General features: G+C 36.8%; 1 protein-coding gene across 15 annotated transcripts in view; it reads left to right on the top strand.

The window, feature by feature from the left end:
• The window catches only part of LOC138701991 (nose resistant to fluoxetine protein 6-like), a 1,327,025-nt gene that overhangs the window by 1,239,062 nt on the left and 68,778 nt on the right, over nucleotides 1-19,185 (top strand). For 13 of the 15 annotated variants that reach the window (XM_069829508.1, XM_069829491.1, XM_069829501.1 and 10 more), the window contains one exon: nucleotides 11,342-11,439. The exons of the other annotated variants lie outside the window; for them this stretch is intronic. In XM_069829508.1, the coding sequence (XP_069685609.1) occupies nucleotides 11,342-11,439 (98 nt within the window). The remainder of the gene's footprint in view (nucleotides 1-11,341; nucleotides 11,440-19,185) is intronic. 15 annotated transcript variants of the gene reach the window in all.

Here is a 19,185-nt window from a genome sequence, read left to right as displayed (position 1 = left end):
AACCACGGCTGGAGGTGATCTAAGATCGTCTGCAATCTACGGGACGCTAATCTATAGGTTTTGCCCATCGCCAAGAGGGCAGTGTCGTCTGCATAGATATACAGATGACTACTTCTGCCGTGGATATAGCGAAACGGGAGGTCATTAATGAATATATTGAAAAGTATGGGACCGATAATGGAACCCTGTGGGACTCCTGCGTGAATTTCACGGGGGGGTGGAGAAACTAGTGCCTACACGGGTTTTGAATGTACGGCCTCGGAGGTAGTTAGAAATGAGGCGTACCATTCCATCTGGGACTCCCATGCCCAGTAACTTAACGAGGAGTCTCTCATGCCAAATCTTGTCGAATGCTCGCTCGATGTCCAGGTAAGCTGCAGCTACGACACGCTTCGTGCTCATAGCCCAGGTAATGTCCTCCGTAATGCTGGAGTGTAGTGGAACGACCAGGGTGGAAACCGAACTGCTCGTTCCTGATTTGGGGCAACACTACTTCAGTGAGGCGTCTATGTACGACCCGCTCCGTCAGTTTGCTGAGACAACCGAGGAGACTAATAGGCCTATAGTTGCTTGGATTCGTCTTATCCTTTCCGGGCTTTGGAAAGAGAACTACGTGAGCCTCTTTCCAGGGAATGGGATAGTGACCGGAAGCCAAGATGTTAATTATCTCTGCTATGCGCTTCATAGCTGACCTTGGGAGATGCTGAAATATAATTCCTTGGATACCATCGGCTCCTGCGGCCTTATGAGGGCCGAGGCGACGAATGAAATGGGCGACCTCGTAGGTGTTCGTAGGTCGTATCCCATTTTCCGGCTCCCTGCTAAGGAGGTCTCGAACCGATTCCTCAACAGCTCTGATATGGGGCAAGTTTAAATTTTGTTCCACTGGTTGAAAAGTGGTCTCTAGAACGTCTGCCAGTGCGGTAGCCTTCTCCTCAGGAGTAAAAGCCGTGACATCTGGACCGACTACTAAATGGGTGTATAGATTGAGACGGATTGGACAGAGTTCGAGATACACGCCAGACATCTGACATGTTTCTGCTGTCCATCGTCTCAACCTTGGATTTCCAAGCATCCACGACCGTTTCGTGGACCGCCTCACTGATCCGCCTGCGCAAGCGGTTCAATTCTATTCTATGTTCATCTAACCTAGTACGCTTCCACAATGTTCTTGCTCTATTGCGGGCGATCTTTAGGTCTCTAATATAGGCTGGAAGCTGCATCCGTCCCGGTTGTGAAGACCGTTTCGGTATTGCAGCATCTATTGCCTTCTTGATGCACTCCGTCAGGTCGCTAACTGACCTATCTATCCCTGCCGGAGTGACTTCGGGGGGGAGTGGTGGAAGCGTAGCGGCTACCTGGTCTTGGAAGAACACCCAGTCTGTCGCCTTGTAGTTGTATTTCTCAGCGGTTGGGGAGAGTTCGACTGGGTGCATGATCTCCATTATCACCGGTAGGTGGTCGGACGGAAGATCATCCAGGGTTGTTAGTCTCGCTCTAGTTGTGAGACCTTTCACCATAGCGATGTCCAAAATGTCGGGGAATTGATTCGCAGCATCCGGTACGTGTGTGGGTTCCCTAGGGGCCATCACGACGTATCCGTTTCCTGTAGAATTTAGAAAAAGCCTATCGCCCTGCCGATTGGGGCGTTGACAGTTCCAGCTAGCGTGCTTCGCGTTGAAGTCGCCGACGACTACGAATCTATCGGATAGACTTGTCACTATATCTAAATCGCGTTCATTTAGTGTGCCCGGAGGACTGTAGGCAGCCATAAGCAGAAAGGGGAGTCTGCCTATGTAGGCTCTAATAGCCACTGGCTCTAATGCCGCTAGCTGGGGAAGGAGATACTCACAGTGCGCGATCGAAGAACGAACGAACACCGCTACACCTCCGCCTTTTCTACCTGCTCTGAGTATACCAACAACTTTAAATAGCCCCTCACAAAAAATTCCAAGGGGTGTAGATCAGGTGCAGTGTTGCCAACTCGATTCTTTTTTTTTTTTCCTCTCTGTTATTTATACTCGCTTTAACATCTTTGGTCATATCGCGAGTTAATCTTTTTGGTGAAATCCGAAGGCCTGTGTACTAATTTGTTGAGACTGGTTCTATTGTTGTGAACTAGATGGCGACTGTATATGTTATGAACAGGGAAAGGATTTATATGTAAATACATATTTACTTATAAAGCTAATATAATTTATATTTTGCATTATCTTTATGTTTCACAATGTGTAGGGTTGAAAAATCCTACTTTTATTTTCCATATTTTTCCATATTTTAGAGTTTAGTACATATTTTCGTTAATTTCCATATATTTTCCATATTTCATATAAAACAGTCCATATTATATTAGGTTTAACAATAAAACAAAACAAAATTCCATTAACTTTTAAAAATACATTTCAACAATAGAGATTTAAACACATGTTCAGTAATCCCTTTAACATCAGAGTTATTTGAAAATTAGCAGTCCTATCAACAATGGGAAAGTAAGTTACAAAACTGTATTAATTTAATTTAAAATTTTTAACAGACTTCAGTTGTGCAGCTCAACAGTTAAATGCCAGTCAGAGTACACATAGGTTCAGTTTTGTAAATCATACTATAAAGACGGTAAATATGCCAAAAGTACGTCATTCAGTCAATTTAAAATCAAAACTAACAAGTTACATTTCAGAATTTAAAGAAGATGGTTTATCAACTGACAATAAAATATTATTTTGTAATTTGTGTCAGTGTGCAGTATCATCTACACAAAAGTTCCTGGTGCAACAACACATTACAACTAGTAAACATCAGGCCAACAAACAACTAAATTCCAAGCAGAGACAATTGTTTTTAACACAACCAACAACATCGAATGTAAGATCTGAGTTTAACATCGACCTGTGCCGTTCTCTCATCTCTGCTGATATTCCTCTCTACAAACTAAAGAATAAGGTCTTCAGGGAATTCCTTGAAAAATATACTCAACATACAATCCCGGATGAGTCAACACTTAGGAAGACGTATGCTCCATCCATCTACGATGAGACAATACAGAAGATAAGAGATGAAATTAAAGATAGTTCAATTTGGGTTTCCATTGATGAGACTCCCGACAAAGAAGGTAGACTTGTTGGTAATGTAGTTATCGGTTTGTTAAGTGAACAATATTCTGAACGAATTCTTTTACATTGTGATGTTCTAGAAAAGTGCAATAACAAAACTATAGTTAAACTGTTCAACGAAGCTATGGGTATCCTGTGGCCAAAGGGTATTATGTACGATAATGTGTTATTCTTTATTAGCGATGCTGCCCCTTATATGGTCAAAGCTGGACAAGCATTATCTGTTGTACATCCTAAATTGACTCATTTTACTTGTGTGGCGCATGCATTTCATCGTGTGGCAGAAGTGGTCAGAGACAATTTCCCTAAAGTAGATTTGTTGATTTCATCAGTGAAAAAAGTATTTCTCAAAGCTCCCAGTAGAGTTAACGTGTTGAAAGAAATGTACCCTGAAATTCCATTGCCACCAAAGCCAATTTTAACTAGATGGGGTACATGGCTAGAAGCAGTTGAATATTATGCCGAACATATAGACTCTATTAACAATGTTCTCCTTGCATTGGACTCTGAAGATGCAGTCTCAATTGATACTGCGAAAACAGTTACCTGTGACATAAGTGTGAAGAATGACTTAGCTCACATTCAGCATACATTTTCATGCATCATAAAAACGCTCAAAAGTCTCCAAAATAGGCACCTTTCACTATCTGAAAGTTTTGAAATTATAAATAGTACTGTGGAACAACTGAATCGTGGTAGAGGTAAAGTTGCAGATGCAGTAAGAGCTAAGGTGGACACTGTACTTTCAAAAAACCCTGGATATGAAGAACTACAAAAGGTTGTTGCTGTGATGAGTGGTGAATCAACAGTGAAGATTAACTTGGACTTATCCCCAGCAGACATTGTGAAATTGAATTATGTACCAGTTACTTCTTGTGACGTCGAACGCTCTTTTAGTCAGTATAAATCTATCCTCAGAGACAATAGAAGAAGATTCACTTTTCAGCACTTGAAAGAAATGTTTGTAACCTATTGTTATGGTAACAGACAATAAAAATTGTGTTTTGTTGAAACTACATTGGAAGATAAGGTACGTCCATTATATTTTTTGTTTAGTTTGATTAAAATGTACCAATATTTAACGTACATAGTCATTTTTTTATAATTTTAAGTCCATATTTAATTCCATATTTTGGTAAAAATCCATATTTAATTCCATATTTTGGTAAAAATAACTACATATATATTTACATATTTCATATATTTTTAGTCCATATAAATCCGTTCCCTGGTTATGAATATGATTTCGATGATGAATACGGCCGGTGACATTCAGGGATGTTGTGGCCCGAATTTCTTGGCGTTTGACTTACGGTTGAGGGAAAATCCTGAAAAACCCCAGTCATGAAATTCAACCCGATCAGGAATCGACCCCGGGCCCTCTGCGTAAGAGACCAGCATGCTGACTCCTACACCACAGAGGTGGTCGACTCGATTCTTAAAGACTCTGTAAGATGTAGAGAAGAAACCGCTAAATTTCTATAATGTCATTGTAAAATAAGATTATTTTACCTCTGTGGGTGTTAAAAAAGATAGCTAAATCCCTCTATGAGCAATACAAATTTCATAAATTTTACCCACTAAACTAACACTGAAAAACCCTAGAGCTGCGGGAAAGCCGCTGAATTGGCAACACTGATCAGGTGAGCGTGGAGGCCAAGCAATTAATTGGTCCACCTCTACCTACTCAATGGTTAGGATAATATTCATCCAGATGCTCACGGACATTAAGACTAAGATATGCAGGGAACCAGTTTCGATATATCGGTATCGAAATTTTGATTCAATATATTGTATAATATATCTGTTTTCTCATAAATTTACCGTTTTTTGTGGAATTATTATCATTATGAATTACAACAAAATCCACACGAGACAACTCCGATAATTCCCGAGAGATGGCGCTAATGAAGGCGAACAGTTGCATAATTGTGCAACCTTGAAATTTAATATCCAATACAATCAATACCTTCCTCTAATTGGTTGGACTGGAATTCGAATTCAAACTGTTTAATATGCAGTACCAAATTCAAAATGCAGCGTGTGCGAACGTGAGACAGACTGTAGGTTTATCTACTACTGTTTTAATATTGTTATTAATGTTCTCCAAGGCAGGAGCAATTCCCACCCTGAAAGGGAACCATCTGCCCTCAAAACGGGTATCAAAACTTTTATTTCCATATTCTGAAATGGAAAGAAAAACAAGAATTTAAAATCGGTATGACATGTGTTTACGACTATGATTTCTATGCTCAGCTTAGTACTGACATCCTGTTTATTATATATTTTAATGCATAAAAATTCTATCCCTAATATCATCATCATCATCATCATCATCATCATCATCATCGTTGTTGTTGTTGTTTGGAATGTAACAATAACTTGCAATGAGAAATTACTATAGAAGGATTGTATCAAATCAAGTGTGAAGTTTGTTGAAACTTGTAACATCCTAAGTACAATTTCTGTTTACTTACATTTTTAAATGATTACGTTGTTAGGTAGAAAAGAGTATATCTCTGTCCTGGATTGAATTGTATATAACATTAGAATGATGAATCGTGTTCCAGTATCAAATACTCGACCATGTAGAGTTCGCTTAACTCTTTCCCACTATATCAGTTAAGCTCACCTTACCTCCACCATAATTTTGATTTAGGTTAGGACCAACATCAAATGGTACTGAAAATGTATTGTTACAATTTTACATTTATGCTTTCGACTGTTATGATGTTATCGATTATTCAAATTAGGTTGCAATATCAATGTATTTAAATTATTTCCTCCATCACTACATGAAGCATGCTTTGTACAGATTAATAGCGAACCTTCTCAACACTATAAGAATGCTGAACCCATGACTGCCTATTTAACATTTAAACTACTACAATCCATCTACGAGTGCTAACAGATTCCGTCCAGCACTGATCTTTATCAGCCACTACTAGCTGCATGTACTGTACTAAGGTAATTTTGTACTATTAATTTGTAGCATTAACGTAGGCCTATTTTGATACCTCAATAATTATTAATTTCCAGACTCATGTTTATATAACATTTTTTATCGTTTGGAATCCAATCCTGAAATTTTGTCGCGTATAAAAAAATCTGTATAAAAAGCAGCGCTAGCGTGTTGGTCAGTGGTGGGAATGTAGCGGTGAGGAAGAATGAAACAGTCTCTTCCAGCTGAGTTAATTTTGAATCCTTCAGTTGACAATCCCACAGTATAAGAGCTGTTCATTATATGAAGATGGTAATGGAAAATTGAACATTGAAAAGAGTTCGGGACTTTTTAAAGTTGAAAACGATGATAGGAATTCGAACATATTATTATGATCAAATTAGGAATTTTCATAGGCTGAAGATAGTACTAGAAAATCAAATACTGAAATAGGACATCAATCAGTAACAAACTTTTTGGTATTTCACAGTGTCCTGAACTCAAAATGTTCAACGTTTCTGACAGGTTCCATCATCAACGCAGACAGGTATGGCCATATGAATATTTGGAAACGAATATTATTATTATTATTATTATTATTATTATTATTATTATTATTATTATTATTATTATTTCAATATAAAGTAACAGAACTAACACATATTACTGGTATTTTGAAGTTGAAGGGCGGAATAGGATACTCTCCTGCAAAATTATATCTATACGACCAGATTGATGTGTTCTTTATTTCACATGTAATGTGCTTTTAATTTGGAAATTCAGAAAATAAACTGTCAAATACAGCTACAAGGTACTTCTTAATAATCTTTTTATCTGTAAATAGCTTAATTTCTGCAATATGCTACGATGCTTTTTTCGTCAATTCGTTTTTATGTACAGCAGAATACATTATTTCTGTTCAGATATTAAGGATATTTTTAACATTTTCCGTTTTTCTATTCTTTATTGAGAATATTTTGAATATCTGTTATCAAAATTTGAATGAATGCTATTGTAATATGTGTTAATTTAAAAACGTTTACAACCCATTATTACATCAAGACATAATAAGCACATAAACATGACAATACCTACCTTCTTTAAAGAAAACAAATACTCGTTGTTGTTGAACACCTTCACTGGCAGTAATGATGCAGTGTAACCTGAATTTTCTGCAGTTGCACATTATTACAGAAATTAAAAACAAATTCCGAGAAAAACAATAAATATTCGTTCAAGATCCACAATAAATGTCTTTCACAGCCGCATGCTGTCTGCGAGCCACGTAATGATCACCACTGCTGTATACTTAACTTTCATCTACAAGAGCGATATGTTGAAGTTTTCATGTTCGAGGAAAAGTTTGAAAAAGCGAAACGTAGTTGAGCTTTTTTAATTTCCGAGAATTGAAAGAAAACATACTGCTCGTGTATCGTACATTATTTTATGCGAAGATCGTTTATTACATACCTGAAAGAGGAATTTCTAATTAGTTGCAATGAAATCTCCATCTTGGTTTCTGTTCAATGACGGCAATTTTGGAAAACAAAAATATCATTCTATCTTCAACATTGTTGCTTTAAAATGTTTTCTGTGTTTACTATACTCCAGCAGGCCGTGATATACGTCTGTCTTTTTCCCCCCAGTCTATAAATGCGAACTTATAAAACAAACGGCTTCCTTAATGTTACATGCATCACGAAATGCAGTAACTTTAGTGGAGTTGTAGAGTTTACTTAATTTTTGCAAATATTTAAAAACAATAATTAACAGTGCAATTTAGGTGAAATTGCAGTGGTAAGTTTCCAATTTATAATTATTACTATATTGAACGTCTAAAAAAATAGTATGTTAAAAGCCTAAAGCAGTAAAATCAATATGTCATTTAAGCGGTAAAAGGAGGGAAATTGTTATGTGTGTTCGGTTGGGAATACTGAATGTGGAATTTTAGACTTACCGCTGGTTGGTTTTGTGCGGAAACCAAGCAAATACGCACGATCTCGCACAAAATATCAATAACGGCTTCTCTTATTCTTGACTCCTTAAATAAACAGTAACATTTTTCAACTGCAAAGATTCATGTATAGCATAAAAAGTGTAAAATGACTTTTATTCAACTGCTGCCTAATATTTTCGTGCAGGGTGTTATTCTTGTAGGCTAACAATATTCTAAATATACTTACTGTACTTACAAATGGCTTTTAAGGAACCTGCAGGTTCATTGCCGCCCTCACATGAGCCCGCCATTGGTCCCTATCCTGTCCAAGATTAATCCAGTCTATCATCATATCCCTCCTCCCTCAAATCTATTTTAATATTATCCTCCTATCTACGTCTCCCCAAAGGTCTTTTTCCCTGCGGTCTCCCAACTAACACTCTATATGCATTTCTGGATTCGCCCATACGTGCTATATGCCCTGCCCATCTCAAACTTCTGGATTTAATGTTCCTAGTTATGTTAGGTGAAGAATACAATGCATGCAGTTCTGCGTTGTGTAACTTTCTCCATTCTCCTGTAATTTCATCCCTCCTAGTCCCAAATATTTCCTAAGAACCTTATTCTCAAATACCCTTAATCTCTGTTCCTCTCTCAAAGTGAGACTCCAAGTTTCACAACCGTACAGAGTAACCGGTAATGTAACTGTTTTATAAATTCTAACTTTCAGATTTTTGACAGCAGACTAGATGACAAAAGCTTCTCAACCAAATAATAGCACGCATTTCCTATATTTAATTTTCTCCCGAGTGTCATTTATATTTTTTACTGTTGCTCGAAGATATTTGAATTTTTCCACCTCTTCGAAGGATAAATCTCCAATTCGTACAATATTCTGGTCACGAGACATAATCATATACTTTGTATTTTCGGGATTTACTTCCAAAACTATCGCTTTATTTGCTTGAAGTAAAATTTCCGTGTTTTCCCTATTCGTTTGTAGATTTTCTCCTAACATATTCACGTCATCCACATAGACAAGTAGCTGATGTAACCCGTTCAATTCCAAACCCTGTCCGTTATCCTGCATCCTGTTATTCTAAATATACTATGTTCAATAAGTAGTTTGTTAGGCTTTTAAAATTATTCTAGATTACAAACACGTCATGTAAATCACACAGCTTCACATCAGAAACAAAAGGTATTTCTCCATCACTACAAAGAAAATTATTATATATTATAGGTCGCAGGTTAAATTCGGCTGTCGTTATGTGTGACGAGTGAATGATAAGCTTAATATTAGAGATTTTAGAATATGTATTTTTCTCAGAAGATGACTCATACTCTTAGCAAGAACTTACTTAATAGGAGTTTGTGCATTTATAACGTCGCTAGGGAATGACTCAACAAACATCGTATTTTCAAGGTGAACGTAAGTACGAAATGTGCGTGGTTAACAAGAAAGACAGGCTACGGCGCGACGTCACATTCTTAGTCATAACATGGCCAACATTGAACAAGTTTATATTATGTAAATTTACATTTAACATGAGTTTAATATAGCAATTCCTTTGCTTTTTAGAACTTTGGACACGTATTTATATTAGGCGATTGTCAATATGGCCATGACTGGACCGTAATAATCACGTGATTCCAATTCGTTCCGAAGCTTGCCATGGAAGTAATCTAATCTCTTTATCCAAGTTCAGCTCATGCGATTTTTGTAAATACATGGACCATATTAATTTTATAATCTTTAATTACATGGAATATATTGATTTTATAATCTGTAATTGATGGAACATAACGGTTTTATAATCTAGGCTATAATTGCATGAAACATACGTTTTAAATTATTATTGCATTAGATTTGCCGAAATTGATTTTTTTTCTCAAATATACGGGGTGGAAGTGAAATAATCCTGCAGATTAAAAGGGACGATAGGGTACACTTAAATGAATAGAAAACCTATATTTCGTTTTGTGATTAAATGCACGGTTAATTAGAACATTTAGTTGGAAGTTTCAGCAGTCCGGCAACATCACCGCTAACACACTGCTCTTTTTTCTAGTAATGCAGATGTAAGAGGTCAACGAACTCAGGTCTGTCACACTAGGTCAGACCTGCAGAACTATAACTCCTCAGAGCGACTGCTTACTACCCCTTCTTACCCCACCCAACTTTTCTACCAGTGCGGTCATGGCGTTCTAGTTACGCTTGGCTGCATCAACATTCATTCTCGCGGCGGCAGGTATACAATACGCTATCAAGAATTACAAATGTAAAGATAATAAAATCCTTAGGAATATACCTTTAGAAAGTAAGAGAAAATGAATGAGGGAAATAAATAAGTTAAAAGACATGTAAAATAAATTTTAAAATGTATGCCTGCATATAATGTAAGAAGGTTTACCTATGTATATCTTCATATTACTAGTAAAGCCGATCAAGTTCACATTTCGTGTAAAATAAGTGAAGTACAGCCCCCGACTTATCTTTCCGTGCTCTGTATTCTAGTCTACTAAAATGAAATAAGTCCGAAATGTTGCATGCAGGCAATAAACCAATTACTTTATTTTAAGAATTTATTATGATTTTTCGTGCATTAATAAAGTTTAAATTCCTGTTTTTACAAAACTTGCATTACTGGTCTTAACTGGTTTTACTACTAATAGGACGATAAATAAATTGTACGTTGATAAGTGAGTGATAGCTATATGACCGGATGTCAATGCTGTCATTCAACATTGTAACGCACTCCAGCCAAATACACACACACACACACACACACACACAATACGCGTACTGCAATTTAAAGAGAACTGGAACATGACAAAATCTAAATCCGTGAAGAAATACTACTACCAAAGGAAATGGAATATGATTATTTTGTTGTTGAAGACGAAAGAATTGCTTATTTATTGTGTCCCATCCAATTTATTTCTACTCGTCATTTCAATATTAAACCACATTTCAACAAAGTCCATATTAAGAATTATGGAATGCACAAACTTTCGGGTAAGTTCATTATTACGAACTGTATACTGATTATTTATTTATATACTGTTAAATTAAGGACGTCACTCTTTGTGTTCATTTTGAATTGAAATTAATAGTGACTTTCAAGATTCATTACTTAAATGCTATAAATTTATGTTTCCGTAGGTGATAATAGGAGGAAAGTTTTCGAAAATCTAAAGCAGGTTAGGTGCAAAGGAATCTCAAAGAAACTACCGACAGGAAATCTAGCATAATTGTAAACCTTAAAACGAGATAACGCATTATAAATACAATGAATTTCTTACAATCCTTTTTTTTTTTAATTACATGCCGCCACTGATGGACCTTTGCAGAGCAGAGAATGTAAACAACTCTACGCGGAAGTTGATCATCCCCAATAGAAGTCGATTGAGGCTGACGTCATATTTACGGGTTCTGCAGCCTGCCTTAGGTCAAATATTCTAAAACGCCTGAATTACGTGCTCTTATAAACAACATAAATCCAACAAGGTTTCTTGAGAGCACGCAGTGCAGGCGTTTTGACATCCCTGCCCTAGGTGAACTACCTTCTTTCTCTCTCTGACTACAACTTTGCAATCTGTTCGTATCGTTCAGTGGCTTTAAATTAGTGGTTTTTAAATTAAATCTACACGAAAATCATTTATGCTATTGAAAAGTACGCCAGAGGAATAAATGATTCTTTATTAGATTTTCTATCGCTATGAACAAAAGGGCGCACTCGAATTCCATGCGGGATTATTGCGGGTCCAAAAAGTAAACAATGAATTGCACGCGGGAATTTTTGAAGAGACGTTTGAATTGCATGCGTGGGTTACTGTCGTAAAGAAAAGGTGGAATTCCCGAAAGCGGAACAAAATTAATTTGAAGTAGATTCTCAAACATATAACTGTAAGCACATAAATAAGTCGGCTCTCTTCAGTAGTGAATAAGTTAGGTCGCTTTCCACTTTAACATGAGACTAGACATCTGCGACAATAAAGTAAATAATTGCTGAGGTCATGAAATTTCTGTGACGACAATGCTGCTAGTGCGTTCTGATTTAATAAAAACAAAACATAGCCTATTTAAACATATGCGACAATGAAGTCACGTGGAGTGTAAATTTTAGTTTCAACAAATTCTACTGCACAGCCAAGCTTACAATCATGCACCAGTTACGTCATGTGATGTCGAGAGATCTTTCTGGGCATTTAAACAAATTTTGACAAATAAGAGAAGAAATCAACTTAAAAAAGTTAGAAAGTTAAAAATGTACCAATTCAAATATTGTATCATTTTTACGATATTTTTTGTATTGAAAATATAGAGTGTATTTATTTTTCAAGGGCTTTCTGTATTGTTTCATTGTGGGCCAATAGGTAACCAAGAATCCAGCTCCGCCATTTTAGTCAAAGTAATTATTAAGCTTATACATTCAAGGGAATGTTTGTTTTCTTAAAAAAAAAAGTAAAAGTTGATGCTATAATATAGGGAAATTAAAACGCCTCTATTACGTGGTCATACTACAGGGACATCATTTTATTTTTACTTCAATTTTTATTGTATCTGCGTTTCTAAATGTACTTGACCCCCACCCCTTTCACTAATGTCCTTGCTAACGTCAGTCACACAAACTTACGGCCGCTGCTGCTAGCAGTGAAATAAACAGTACAGAGTACAGTGTGTTTCAGAAATATGTTGCATTTTCTATAGAAGAAAAAGTTTATATTATTGAAGTTTATTTTCACACAGGTATCGTGTGTAGCATAACTGAATTTATCTGTATGGACTGAGCACAAGTGAAGAATAGAGTTATCGAAAGTACGGTACCCTATAATATGGTGCGGTACTTAACAGCATTATTTAAACAAGAGTTTTGTTTTACTGTTTGTAGATATGAAGGAAGATGATGGAAACTGGAATTACAATATAACCGAATGTAAACAACAGTTTTTCTTTTTTTTTTCACAATTTCCTGATTATATAATTACGGAATATTTTCGTAGAAATGTCATTAATCTGGTAGATAAATTTAGAGCAACAGAGTGTACAGAAAGGAAGAAAAGTGTAATATGGCCAACAAAGGAAACAGTAGATGCTGTAGAAGATAATAGAGAAAGGATGCAGCGAGGTCCTAATAAGTAGGTCAAGAAGTTAGCTGTAGAAATTGGAGTTTCTTACGGAAGTGCTCACAAAATTCTCAGGAATAAATTAGGTTAGTAATATGCTGAATAAAGTAGACATTACATAATGAATATAACCGCCTGAAGAATTGAGTTTGTGAAAAAAAATTGTTACAGGAACTATTCTACTGTTTTTTGGTAAAATACTGTAAAAGTAATTATCAAACTGAAAATCGTAATACTGTATTTCCCTGTAACATAAATGGACAAACTACTTTTCTCTCCTATCGCTAATAAAATGATTTGTTTACATATTGCACTAGCAACTCCAAACTCCTGTAATGGAAGGGGGGTAACAGTGTTTCCGAGTATAGCCAGGTTAATGTTAAAAATGTTGGTAAAAATAAAGTGATGTCCCTGTACAAGCAATACAAATCCAACAAGGTTCACTTTTTAGCAAGATAAAGTACAGTCATCGCTCTTAAGGAAATGTTGTGCGGGTTCTTGTGAGCACGCAGTGCAGGCGCTTTGACATCCCTGTTATAATTAGAGCCCGGATTTTTATGCAATGTACAGTTCCCCCCAAAAAAATAATGAGACGACTCTTGGTCGTCGAAATTTAAAGTTCTACAGCGCGGTTCACGCGATATCGACGTAGCCAGGAAGACATCTGGTCGTGCATGCGTAGGTCTATTTTCATCCTACTCCAAAGTGCACACCAATGCAAGATGTTATCAGTTGTCTGTCTACTTCTGGTGTAGGTCTCTTTTTACATCTTTGATCGTGTACCTTTTGTGAAAGTTTGAAATATACCGTGTAACACGAAAGTTATTCGCCAAAGAGGAAGAACAATATTAATTTTGAAATGACAAATGTAGACCCATGGCAAAGACAATAAGGAACATTGTAAGGATCACAACAAAGACAACAAGACCACGACAAGGACAAAAATCAGGACCACATATTACAAGAAACAAGACTAGGAGTATGATAAATACCACGATAAGGAATAAATGGACCAGAATTAAGTAATTGGAGAAAAATTAGTTTCGGCACCGGGAATCGAACTCAGAACCACTCGGCTTGTTGCGCTGAGTGCTGTTAACCAACTGAACTATGCCGGGATCTGATAGTATAGTATACTCTTGTCTCTAATAGAAAACGGTGGTGGTGCTTGGTGGTAGTTGTTTCCGTTTTTAGTGATGCTTTCAACTGCAGACGTTATTCGACGTCAAAATTCAATGTAGGTGAGAAATGGCTGTCAAATTTTGCCTGAAATTATGAATGAATGAAAATTGACTTAACCGAATATGTACCATATTAGGGGGAGAAACGTCATAGATCAGAACTCTCAGCACGGCTGGACAGCGCAGGGCAGTGCCGTCGAGGATGTTAAAACCCTGGGTAGAGCAAGTGGTGTGATGCGGCCGTCGCTATCCTCAAACAAGGGATCCAAGCCCTTTGCCTAGGCGAGTGATGATCGACTAAACTCGCTCAGAAGTTTCCAAGGCGACCTGCGAAAGCCAAGGCACTGATATGTGAAGGCTTTAATTTCGAAAATATCGAAATTTGTAACGGGGAATATTTAGGTCCTGGTCCAATTATTTTAGGGCCTATCCCGACACTTCCCTTTGAATCCCGGACAGAATTCCTTTACGTACAGTAAAATACAGGATGATTCAAAACCTCTGCGACAAACTCTGAAGGGTGATAGATCTAACAATAAGGAACCCTTTTTGTTAAACAACCTATGTCTTTTGACGCGTCGTTTCGAAGTTACCGTTGAAAATGTTTTTGCGCGGGTGTATGTCAATGTATGCGAATGTGTGCACCCCTTTTTTTTGTTGAGATGTTTGTAAGAGACGAGAAGGGTTGTTGTTTGTTTACGTTTAATGTTCAATACCTTTTCCTTTCAGTTCAGTCTAATCGTCAATTGTGGGCATAACTCAGTTCTGAACAAAATGGTCTTTAGAGGATTCATTTGCATGATGAATGTTGTTGTTCCAGAGATGCATTAAAATGTGCAGTCGTTGTAGAAATGGGTTTCAAAGTTGACCAGGTTAAAAAAAAAAAAAATGTTAACATTGAAAATTCGGAGAACTGGTGAGTTTTGTTCTAAGCTTACCAGGTAGTAATTCTGACAGAGAGAGAGCGAGAGATGGTGTTTTCTCTCATACAAAATAAATGAACAGATGTTTGAAACAGGAGTGCGACACATCTAATCAACTGAGAACTGCAAATCGCAATCAATTCAATTACAGAGAATTTTTTTTTTTTTCAATTTGTAAAAACGAATGATTAAAAACTATTACGAGAAGGAAAACCTTGTTTGGAAATACTCTTTAAGCTTAACTGTTAAAATGTAAGGTAACTTTTTTTTAATAATTTAACTGAATAATTTGACACTTTTCTGTGTGAAATTCTGCCGATTCCTTAGTCTCCCGCATTATCTTCAAAAAAACGTTGGCAACCCTAACCACCACCAAGAGGATCGAAGAATCAAAATAATTACTGATGCCGCCGCCACCACCACCACCACCACCACCACCACCACCACCACCACCACCACCACCACCACCACCACCACCGTCGTTGTCGTCATTGTCATTCTAAAATTTCTGTCCCTTGCCAAATACAGAAAAGTAACACATAAACAAGCTTCTCTCTGCTTGGTACCGAAATCACGCCACATATTCACCTGTATATTAGTAAGTTATTCTCCTTATTCCATTTATACTGAACCCTAAATTATTGTTGCATATCAATTTTACTGTTTCACGTTTTCATGTAGTGAAAGCATCTCATTAATTGAAGGGTTCAGAGCCATAGTGGGCCAAGCGCCATTTATGAAAAACGGAGAAAGCAAGGATTAAAGCTAAACGAATACCATAGTTTAATGAAGATTGACATATTATTTAGTTTTATGTTATTTGCTATGTGTTTCACAAAATTATCGTATTCGCTTAATTTTAACCCTTGTTTTCTCAGTTTCTGATGTATGGCGCTTGGCCCACTATAGCTCTGAACCTTCAATTCTTAGGCACAGAAACTTCAAAATTATTCTTCAAGCGTTACTGGTTTCACCTTTGACCCATGCGAATTACTGAAAAACTCCTATCCTGTAATTGTCTGTACAAGGAAGAGCAGAGAGTTGTGATTTCCGTCTACAATGAAAGGGAAGCTAAACATTTCGAATTGGCAATTGAAGCCTTCTCCCGAGTAGGGATCTAAGCGCCAAAATCGTCGAAAACGAATAGGAATCTATGTTAGTTTCTCTATCATATGGGGACATCTGTCGGCAGTTATCAAGTTGAAATTCCAAAGCCGAAGTTCGTTCGTTGTGGAAGACGGATCTAGCTCCAGTTAGTTTTTCTTAAATTTCTCAAAAGAATAGAATTGGAGTTTAGATTCCTATTCGGGGCAAGGCTTCAATTGTTCCTCATTTTTTAAATATATACAGTAATTCTTTCAATCTCAGTTTTTATGGTTATTTCGAGGAAGAAGAAATTCTTCACAAAGGCTTCAGATTCATTAATCTGCACGACAAGAAGACACTAGAATAATATATTATTTGCACTAAGTTTGAAGTACTATTTAACTGAGGGATTTACATTAAACTGGTCCGCCGAGTTAGCTCTGTGGAGCCTCCAGACTAGCCGGCCCGGGTTCGATTCCCGCGGGGTCAGAAATTTTCATCTAACATTTTTACCTCGGGACTAGAAGAGATGGCGGTGCACAACTTCTAATCACTAAATTGTGCACAAATATGCCTGGTTAAATCCCAAATCTCTCCCCAGTGCATATGGAGAGAAAGGATACCTATGTCACTGTCGATAGTGATTCGTCCGTCGGATGGAGACGTTAAATCTGACGGCCCCCGTGGTGCTATTCGGCAGGAGTAGGCTACGTGCCGGCACCGGGTTTCCCCTTCTCCCTTCCTTACCTTCATCATCATCCTCACATACTCTCTACACTACACTTACACATACGCTCATCCTAGTACCCGATATAACTCTTCACAGATACACATCATGCATGACGTGGCTCGCCGAAGTGGTGTGCAACTTGAAAATGGGTCACAGTTCTCCCATCTATCAGCAGTATGCGGAACCCGAATCACGCGAGTGAAGTGGGTAGGTATTAGATACATACACACAAACTTAAACCAGAATATGTCGCATGCGAATGAGAAAGTAACAGTTGTGCCAAACTCCTCTTTTAATAAAATTAATGAATAGACAGTTTGTAGCACGACATTACTTTCCTTTCATCTCGTAAAATCAGAAAGTGAATGTTTTACGACATATCAACCAAGATAAAAAAAACGCATTTAAGATTTACAAGTATGTATATTCGTTACAGGTCTGCGTTGGAAATAACTTTTTGACCTTACTGTAACAAAGCTTGACTGTAACGCAAACAAGTTTTCGTGTTACCAAGTATATTTACAGAAATTAAATTTCCTTTGCACATAGCTAAGCCTCCTCATAAATGCATGGTATAGAACTATTTTATTCACAGTGGACTAATTGTATTTACACTTGGGCCGTATTCATAGACATTCTTAGCGCGGGCTTCCGGTGGATGATCAGCGAACTAACGTTTTTCGTATTCATAAACCAGTGTTAGCGATATGATATGAATCCTGTACAACTAACCAGTCGATAGCCGGGGCTAGTTTAGCACGCTTGTAGCGCGGGCTAGCGAATGTCTATGAATAGCACCCAAAGTGTATATCTATCAACGTCTTTTTCTTCACCCTCTAGTTGCGGTCAAAAGTAAAGCGGAAGTTTATGATCACTATCTGTTCTCTGTGGTCTAATTGAGGTTTTAGATGACTATATTATCAGAGACCACACTTTCTTCGCTATGTACCAATTACGATTAAATATAAAGATAATTTCTTGACTATTCTCTGGTCACTGTAGTCTAATAATTGTGATTTAAATAATATGAATTACAGGTTCTTCATTTTGCATTAATTACGATTAAACATGTTATGGTTTACTATCCGTAACTTCACATTATTGACACGGCAACTCTGATGAATCTAAAGTTCTAACTTGTTAATACTGGTTACATGACAATCACAGGAGAACATGAAACTGTTTTATAAATGTATGTACATAGCAATAATGTTTAGCTAATTTAAATATACAATAATTCAAGACAGTGGAAGACAAAATACAATTTCTTGGGTATTTTATGGCGGTGTTAATCATATTAACTGCGTCTGTGCTTACTTAACTTATTATCTTATCCTCACAATGCCCGGTTGCTATATTGCTCCGTACTGTGCAACCAGATCCATTACACGTGTTCCTCTCACAAAATTTCCCGTTTATATGCTTAATTTACATAGAATGACTTATGACCGTTATAATGTCTATAGACATAGACTGGAGAAAGTTTATGAAGACTATAATATAATTATAGGTGTAGGACTCACTAGGTATTTGTAATACTAATTGAGCAACTTTACAAAGAAACTTGGAAGAACGTAAATATTAGTGAAATATCAACGAAATGATTTTGCGAAGAAACTTACAACCAAAAGTTAAATATTAGTGTAAATAATATTAGTGTTATAATTTAATGTCCGAAGTGTAAATAGTCAGGAAAACACACATACGTAGCTCAAAAGAGTTGCGCGCTAAATAGTCTTCCTCATTGCCATTTATGAGTTTTTAGGTTATTATTATTATTATTATTATTATTATTATTATTATTATTATTATTATTATTATTATTATTGTTATTATCTCTGATTGAGGTTCTGGCTCAGATGTATTAGTACATCTATTATCAGGCAGTACATCTCACTTGACGATATGCGTCAGAGGAAGAACAATTGTTTCTATGCATCTGAAGTCTGATCAATGTAATATGTAGCTAGTTGGCGATGTATGCAATGGATGGGGCCACCCTACCCCATTATCTCCTGCCCTAGTTGCCACATCATAAGTGGTGCCTTGTTGATATCACTTGCGAGGTTCAGACCTCTCTTCGGACAGTTGACTAAACAACAACAATTATTCTCAAACAATTATTATTATTATTATTATTATTATTAT

This window comes from Periplaneta americana, chromosome 1 (assembly GCF_040183065.1).
Source record: "Periplaneta americana isolate PAMFEO1 chromosome 1, P.americana_PAMFEO1_priV1, whole genome shotgun sequence".
NCBI classification, from domain to species: Eukaryota; Metazoa; Arthropoda; class Insecta; order Blattodea; family Blattidae; genus Periplaneta; species Periplaneta americana.
Note: the sequence above shows the minus strand (reverse complement) of the source record. Positions and strands in the feature narration are given on the sequence as shown.